Here is a 9,040-nt window from a genome sequence, read left to right as displayed (position 1 = left end):
AAAAACAACAAGGAGTCTGGTGGCACCTTAAAGACTAACAGATTTATTTGGGCTTAAGCTTTCGTGGGTAAAAACCTCACTTCTTCAGATGCAACTGAAGAAGTGAGGTTTTTACCCACGAAAGCTTAAGCCCAAATAAATCTGTTAGTCTTTAAGGTGCACCAGACTCCTTGTTGTTTTTGTAGATACAGACTAACACGGCTACCCCCTGATACTGGGATGATGTAGCTTAGGAAGCAGCGTGCCTGAGACACACGTCTGAGTCTCCATTCTTCTTCTGCTTCCTCTTGCCCTTAGGAGCAGAGAGACTGGTGGAGAAGTGCAGGCCTATATCTGCCATCAATTCTTACCACCGATTCACATGCTGGCTCAGCTAATCTGGCCGGTGAGCCTGTGGGCAGAGCCAACATTCTGACCGGTTCTTACCCCCTTTTATTCCCCATGTGCAAGTGTGTAGGTCACGTGACAGTTTAGACCACAAGTTGGGCCAGCGAACATTTCCTGCACTCTCTGTTCATTTCCATGTATCCAAGCCGTAATTCTGGGGAAGGACACTGACCCCAAAATGGCTTTGCTTCTGTGGTTAGGCAGGGTGAAAGAGTCCCCTTCTTGCAGTGTTGCCAAGCAACCTTATGTTTGGAGGCATGAGGTAAACACCATTTTCAAAACGGTTTGTCTTCTCTTTAATATATGCACGTTCTTCCCCATTGTGAATTCAGTTCTAAATTCCCTTTGTTATCGGAGAACAGTGAAAAGTGCAGTGAAAAATCTCTCTTTACCTCTCAGCACAAGCTTCCTGACAATGAGATACTGTCATTTTTCTTAAGTCATAAAACACAGCTCCCTTCAATGTCTTCTCCCTGGAATCATTACTGAAGCATCCAACGTAAGTGCCTAAAGTACATGAAATAGCACAATAGTTAGAGATAATCTTACATCCTGGAACATTCAACTGCAAATTCAAGGTCCTTAGTTGTACATGGCACTTTTCTATTTGCTCTGGTCATAGCAATATGTTTGATAGCCTGGGCTGATACATAGACTAGTGTGTTGACATTCAAATCTTCTAAGAAATCTTTTTGTTATTAGGGGGTGAAGTTAAGATTGAGGGTGAGGGGGCAAAGTAAGGATGGGGCCCACTACAGTAAGGCAAGGGGATAGCTGTGAATGCTGGTGGGAGTTATAGCTGGTAGAGTATGTGGGGAGTGGACAGAGGAGGGAAATGTAGGGGAAAAGGAAACTTATCCACATAGGTTATTTTAAAATATAAGATCCTGATGTTTTTCCTAGGCCCTTGCACACTCATTTACTCGCTTCTGTAGTTCCCTCTGTCCATCACCCATGGCAACAGAGCCCTCTGTCCACCTATGGTGCCCCCACCCTGGTCACCATCCCTGATTCATCATTCTATGTCATCTTGTCTTGAGTCCTCACCACACCTCCACATCTTCTGTCCCCTGCCCTGTCTAAGTTCCCAGTACCCTACATCCTCTTCCATGCAGCCTATCCTGCATCCCTCTTGGGGCCAGACCAGGGCCAAGTTAAGCCCCCAGCACGAGTTATGGCACCATCTAACTTGCACCTGGCTGTAACCGCCCCCACCAGCCAGAAGCCACTGTAGCAGTCACCAAGTGCAACATCGCTTCAGCCATGCCCTTCTTTCTATAGCTAGCTCACCTATTTAGAGCAATAGTGTTGGCCATACTGGTCCTTATGCCACCCTGGGATCCCTTTTAGCCAGCTAAGCTAGCTCTGTAGTGGCTTTGGGCCAGCAGACCCGCTCAGAGCAGCTGCAGCAATTGGTCAAGATATGGCGCATGATAAGCCAACAAAATGAGTTAAGAAAAATGTTCAGAGTGAAGGGAAAGTATATTTTTACAAATACCAACAGAGGGTCCTGTGGCACCTTTAAGACTAACAGATACTTTACAAATACCGTGACTTGGAAAAACCTTTTTGGATTGTTCAAAAATTTCCCTGAAAAGCTCTACCCTGGAATGAAATGAGGTGTGAGACGTTTCAGGAAGCTGGGTTTCTTTTTGAAATAGGTAGGGCTGTATTGAAAACGGAGTCTGCAATGGAGCGGTAACTTTAGCCTTACTTATGGAGCTGTCTGTCTGTCTATCCTATTGAACCTCACCTCCTCTCCCATCGCTATTATTGAGACCTTTGAAATACACCTGGCTTTACTTAGCATTTGAAAGCAAAATATTTCAGCCTGCCTCCTATATTAAGCATCTTGTCTTTTTGATGTCAGTAACAGACTACATGAAAAACTTGTATAGCCTGTGATATACTGAAAAGAATTCCCCACCAGAAGAAATATGGGGATGCTTTATAATGTACAGTGGAGTCATTCAGGTATATGGAGTCATTCGGGTATAAAGGATGAGAGGAAATTTGATTCTGGAATTTGATTCCTATTAAAATAGGAATATTAGAGGATGCAAGTATCATGTGATCTGTAGACAGGAAGGGAAAATAAGATTAGAATTGCTAAAAAACCGTACTGAAGAGTAATAAATAAAACTACAAGTTGGGGAAAAAGCTGCTCCACATTCTAATGGAGAATTCAGAGCTAAGAAAATAAATCCAACATTTCAATGGCACAAACACCACAGTAGTTTCAAAGAACTGCACATTGGTAATTTGCAAACGTGCAATTAGAAAATTCGCAAGCTGTGAATATACACCCACAAAAAGCTGTTAATGAGATGTGAGTTATGCACCTGGAATAAGAATTTTTTATATTTCAGTGGGGCCTTTTGACTTCAGGGGCTTGATTCCACCCAGTTGCCGCTGAAAATGTAACATGGGTTCTTGTCAAACTCAGAAATAGCATAAGAGAATCTAAGTTCATGTAAATTATATCTGATTCTAGCCCCCATGAGTAATTTCCATCACTGTAGACTCCTATAATTCTCTCATCTACTTATCAATATCTGCCTTAATCCTCAACTTATCACTCAGACCACATGACCTTAGAATACAATGGTGTTTCAGTGATGATGTCTCTCAAATAGTGAATAACATGTAATGGGATGATAATTTCTGAGGAAGCCATATGATCTCTTTAAAAGCATCCTAGAAATATGCATTATTATTAGCTGGAAATATCTTCTACTGCACAGCAACACACCATGTATTATTATTTGTATTAGAAGTAATACTTGGGAGCCACATTGTGCGAGGTGCTGTACAAATACCTGGAAGAGACATTCTCTGCCCTGAAGAGCTTAGAATCCTAATAGACAAGAAAGGTAAGGATGGTGGAGGGAAACAGAGGTGAAATAACTTGCCCACAGTCACGCAGCAAGTCAGTCGGCAAAGCTGTGAATAACTGATTTTTCAGTTACCTGGCAATGCCACAAAAATGCAAAAATGGGAGAGTGAGGGGGACATTGCTGAGTTGACCCAGATCTGATTTTTTTCAAAATTTCTGTCAAATTGGGGAGGAAAAAAAGTTTTGAGTCAAATAATGTTTTGTTTTGATTTTGAGCTCTTCAAAAAGCTTTTTAAAAAATAAAACAAATTTGGAAACAGTCGTTTTGAATAAAAAAAACCACACCTCACATTTTGTTTTGAAAATGTCAGAACAAAATGTTTTGATTTTATAGAGGGAATTATTGGGGGTGGAGTTTTGACACAAACAATTATACATATTCTATATGAATCTATATTTTTTTTGCCAAAAACAAAAAAAGGTTGGTCGAAAATGTTGCTGACACCTTTTGGGACTAGAACCACATCTAGCATCCTACACACACAACATGTCACTGTCTTCCCCTTTTAAATCAAAATTTTTTCCAGCCCTACCAAAGTTGGTGACTGTATCCTTTGAGACTGTATCCTGTAAGAGCATCTCGGATGCTGTGATGATCTTAGTAGGAAAGCAGACCTTTTGCTGGTTCTCTGCACCAGGGTAAAATTTCACCCTCAGAATTTTTTTTTTTAAATGATCCAGGTGTATTGTATTGACAGTAATTTCACTCCAACGTGTTTTTACAATCTAAATGGCCAAACTGTTGCTCAAGAAACTCAGACTGGGATTTTTAAAGGTGCTTAAGTGAGTTTGACCCATATCTCAGTAGGTACTCCGGCCCAGATATGCGTGTTAGGCCTATCCTTTGGAGGATCTCATCCTGAGTGCCTTATTTCCTTAGGGTAAAATTTTCAAAGGGTTTAAAGGCCAGATTTTCAAAGGTATTTAGATGCCGAAAGATGCAGCTAGGTGCCTAGTGTGCAGGAACACCGCCAGCTTTCCTGCCGCCCTAGGCGGCGGAAGGTCCCGCCCCAAAATGCCGCCCCCCACAGAAGCAGCGGAAGGTCCTGCCGCCGAAATACCGCCACGGTCGCTGCCCCCCAAATTGTAATGGGTTGCGCCGGCCCTGCTAGTGTGACTTTCAAAAGCACTTAAGTAGGTTATGTGCCTAACTCCCATTGATTTATAACCGAAAACTCCCATAGCCTAGTCTTCCTTTGAAAATCCTTCTATGACCTGAAAATCAGACTCTTTCAGGACCAAAATAGCTTTGAAAATCTGGCCCTAAATCACTTTTGAAAATGGGATTTAGGTGCTTTTGAAAATGTTACCCTTACGAGCCTTTGTAAATCTTGACCTTGTTGAACTATGAGCTCTTCAAATTATTACAATAAAATACATTAATGTTGAAAATATCCATAAACTTAGTTAATGCCGATGCCAGTACCAGCCATTAATCTAGTGCCTTGCTGATGTTATAATTGCTAATGGAAAAGGAGCCAAGAGATTATTTATTGCTGCATCTCACTGGATTATGCACATTTGAATATGCATCATTTGAATATTCAAATGAACATGAAGTGACAATGTTAATAACAGCATTGTTAACAAGCCTTTGGAAATTACTATCAATTAAACTTTCCATGTATAGAGTGTGCTATTTCCCCCCTCTCCTAGTAAACTTACTCACTCTTTATTTTATTATGGATCCCTTCCAAGATGTAATGAAATACTTAGTGATTATAATGCCTGCTGAAGTTTCAACTTCACACAGTGATTTCCTTTCAATAAAATGTCACATCGCCTTAAAGTGGCTGTTTTATTTGTATACACCTCCATTCTCGGCTTCATACTGATAGCATGTGGGCTTGTTCATATGTTTAGCTGATGTGTCCACCCCACAACTGCTCAAGCATAGCATTTGAATAGCTAGTAAGTCAAATCCTTGGTGAGCATAGGTGGCAAACCCTAGATACTTATGTATGTTCTGTACTTCTATGGCCCCCGTTCCCGTAGTATTTGAGCACCTCACAATCTTTAATGTATTTATCCTCACAGCTCCCCTCTGTTTTCCCAATCTGTAAAATGGGGATCTGACACACTATATAGCTTCCTGAAGGTCACACAGGAAGTCTATGGTGGAGCAGGGAAATAAACCCGTATCTCCCAACTACCAAGCTAGCACCCTACACTCTAGGCCGCCCTTTCTTAGGTCTCCAGTCAGTCTCACCCTCTCTTCACATGCACCAGGGCTAATCAACAACAACTAAATTGAAGTCAAGAGAGCTAGAACAGCGTACAGCTGTCCTGAGTGAGAGGAGAATCAGAGCTATCATGATAGTTTCTTCTACTGTCCAGACTTTAAGTCATGGGACATGTGGGCATTTATCAAAGCCAGCAAACCAGGTTTATTTCAGAAGGCACCTTGAAACCCATCAGAACTATATGGGGTGTAAAAATGTGCAGCATGAAAGTACAAATCCTAGAGAATCTGGATGAAGTGAACATAATGTGAACCTGTTTCATGAAGGTCTCTTCCCCTCCCCTCAAATATCGTCACATGATACAACAAACCTGTCAAGCCCGTGTACTGGATGCGCCCTTGCCTTGCTAAATCACCAGTCATCTATTGGGTGAGCAAAAGCAGGGTGTGTACTGTCTTTACGATCAAAAAAGAGATCCTTTGAACTTGTTAAATACTAACCTCCCAGGTGACTCGGTTGGTTCTTATAAACAATCATCCTTTGGACAGAAGTACATTAAAGTATGTGGGAACCAATGTTAGGGAAGAATTATTAGTTGATAAAAAAATTGATTCATTCCTAAGTGTTTTGGTACATTCTCAGGTCAGTTTGAGTCAACCACAAGATATGTAAGGAATAGGTTGTGCTTTGTGTTTCTTGCTAGTCTAGGAGTTTCTGTTAGTCTGAAGCCCACAGTCTACAGACACAGGGCAGTCTGCTGAATCTCACTTAGGGCTGGTCTACACTACCACAGTAAATCAATCTAACTTACGCAACTTCAGTTACCTGAATAACGTAACTGAAGTTGACGTAGTTAGATCCACTTACTGTGATGGCTACACTGCACTGTGTTGATGGGAGAGCATCTCCCATCAACTTCCCCTATGCTTCTTGGGGAGGTGGAGTACACAAATCAATGGGAGAGTGCTCTTCCATCAATTTAGCGTGTCTTCACCAGACCCGCTAAATTGACACTTGGTGCATTGGTAGCAGCAGTGCCAATCTACTGGTAAGTGTAGACATGCCCTTAGACTCCATGGTATTTAAATTGCATAAACCCTTATGATCTTTGCCACCCAAACCAGTTAATTGTGAAGTTTTACTCCATAAAGCCCTGAGCGCTATTAGAATCTGATTCTCTGTGAACCTGAGAATTCCACCTGCAATACTTGGATCCATCTATTGTGCACCATTAATCCTAACTTCTTGTCTCAGTTTCCAAAAATGTCCACGTTGGGTGCAGCCAGTTGGCATCTTTTTGTGGGGAATTTCAGACAATATTATTTCTTTTGATTATATGTTCTTCATATTGTTGATGATGTTGGTAATGTGGCGTCTAGTTATTCGGAGTCCCTTTCCTCTAGGTCTTTATTGGCCAGGGAACATGCCAGAAGACCACAGCCTTTTCCAGTTAAGCCTAGAGATAGTGAAGTTTAGATGGGGTCATTAGTACCTGGCATATCTGTACCAGTGTAATGTTGTGGCAGCCTTTGCCACTATTTCCACATATTTGCGCAATACTTTTGCTCCCTGTCCATGGGTGTTGAAAACTTGCATGCACTTTTACAGTGTCCTAGTGGACTTGCTACAGATGACTACAGTGAGCTCACCATATAATGGTACACATAATGGCTTGCTCTTTTTTTATCCTGGCACCAGTCACTCAAATCCTTCTGATTATTGTAATTCCCTGATAGTAGGGCTTTTGAGTAGGGCTTCCCCATCACTTTCAGCTTGTTCAGAACGAAGCAGCATGTTTGATCATATTACTCCTGCCCTACAGCGGTTTAAGGCTGACTGTCTTTAATGCGGCTGACTGAATCCATCTCATCCTGTTCTTTTGTAGAGGCCTTGGCTATATTACAGTCAACTCCCACTGAAATCAGGGGGAGTCTTTCCATGTACTCTAATAGATTCTTCAGGTCAGCTTTTCAAAGATATTTAGGCACCAAAAGAAGCAGATGGGCAACTAATAGGATTGTCAAAAGTTCCTCAGCCGGTTAGCACCTAACTCCCTTTGAAACCAGTGGGGGTTAGGTGCTAACTTGCTATGGCACTTTTGACAATTCTACTTTGGGCAGGTGACCATCTCTGCTGTGGTGGACCGTGATATGTGAAACTTATTCTCTCTAATAATCCACCCTTGTCTCAGCCTCCAGCCTCAGTCTCACTTATTCCCCCAATAGGACTCTTCAGTAGGACTGTGCAAATCACTGAGCCGTGCGAATCATCGATTTTTTTTTTCAGTTCGGTGGCTGAAGCAAAAAAAAGTCACAGAACAAACAAAAAACTTGTTTCAAATCAAACTCAATGTTTACTTCCTCCCAAGAGAAAACATTTCATTTTCATTTTGTGGTGTAGTCTAGTTTTTGTTTGTTTGTTTGTTTTGTTTTTAACTTTCTTTTTAAAAAATAATTGAGGTACAATTTGAAATGAAAAGTCACTGCGAATTGAAAAAATCATAAGATTTTCTTTCGAGAATATCAAAATGAAACACTGTGGGAGTCTGGGGATTTTTTTACCAGCCAAAATGATTTGGTGAATTCAACATGAATTCACAAAATATTACAGTTCATCCAAATCGGCATTTTTCAACTAAAGCAAGTTCCATCCAAAAATTTTTGCCCACTTCTAAGTATGACCCTTTGTTTAAATCACTTTGTTTTCTTCTCCTCTCTTTCTGTCAGACACCATAGCTTCAAGATGAATATTTTATGATCTCTTGCTGATATTCTATATAAAGTCATTGTTACTTTTTACTATGAATTTTCAGGCCGCATCCTGAGCATTTGGCTGGGGATGCTCTAAAAATACGAGGCTCGCAATTATGAAATTCTTTCTGTGTAGTGTGTGGGGAGGGAATACAGAGCCTTCACCCCACCGTGAAGCTTTCTTTAAGGCTGACTAGAATAGCAGCTCCATGCACTAGAGGGAGTGCAGGGTTTCCTCAAGGTCACACAGTGCCTGAAAGTGGGGAAGAGAGCACAGTAAGACACAGCTCCATTTCCCCTCCCACCCATGCCACACCAGCCTGTGGAACCAGACAGTCACATGGGGACAGTATCCTGCACTCCTTAAAGGGGAGTAGCAGTTTGCACTCACTCCCACAATGCACCCGGGAGCTTAGAGAGGCAGACTGGTTTCCAGTACCCTCGCTGTGGTGGTGCAGCTCTGCACTGACCCGAATGCCAGGCTGGGCCTTAAAGGTACAGTCAAGCCCAAGGAGACTAGCCTGTGTTTTTACCAAAACAGATAGAAAATATAAGGCCTGATTCTGCTGTGTTAACTCGTGCTTTGGTCGTGCCTGTTTCCCCACTGAATTCAGTGGGGCAGCACATGTATGTATTTTTCAGCATGAGTTAGGGTGATACTGATACAGACTTACATGCTTACCCCTCTGAAACCATACATATACTTAGTTTGTATAAAATAGTTTGTAAAGGCTCAAGAGCGAATACAGAAATACATTCCTGTAAGCAGTCAGAATACCTCTCACATGCTTAGGAAAAGTATCAATCTTTGCCTGAAACAAAGT

The 9,040-nt window shown here is 41.6% G+C and overlaps 1 protein-coding gene across 1 annotated transcript in view; it reads right to left on the bottom strand.

The window, feature by feature from the left end:
* Positions 1–9,040, bottom strand: part of WSCD1 (WSC domain containing 1) — a 55,950-nt gene that overhangs the window by 31,565 nt on the left and 15,345 nt on the right. The window contains exon 3 of the mRNA XM_034752520.1: positions 780–894. Coding sequence (XP_034608411.1) covers positions 780–894 — 115 coding nt within the window. The remainder of the gene's footprint in view (positions 1–779; positions 895–9,040) is intronic.

The sequence above is a fragment of the Trachemys scripta genome, chromosome 18 (assembly GCF_013100865.1).
Source record: "Trachemys scripta elegans isolate TJP31775 chromosome 18, CAS_Tse_1.0, whole genome shotgun sequence".
Classification (NCBI taxonomy): Eukaryota; Metazoa; Chordata; order Testudines; family Emydidae; genus Trachemys; species Trachemys scripta.
The sequence above is the reverse complement of the archived record's forward strand: the minus strand, read 5'-3'. Positions and strand labels throughout refer to the sequence as shown.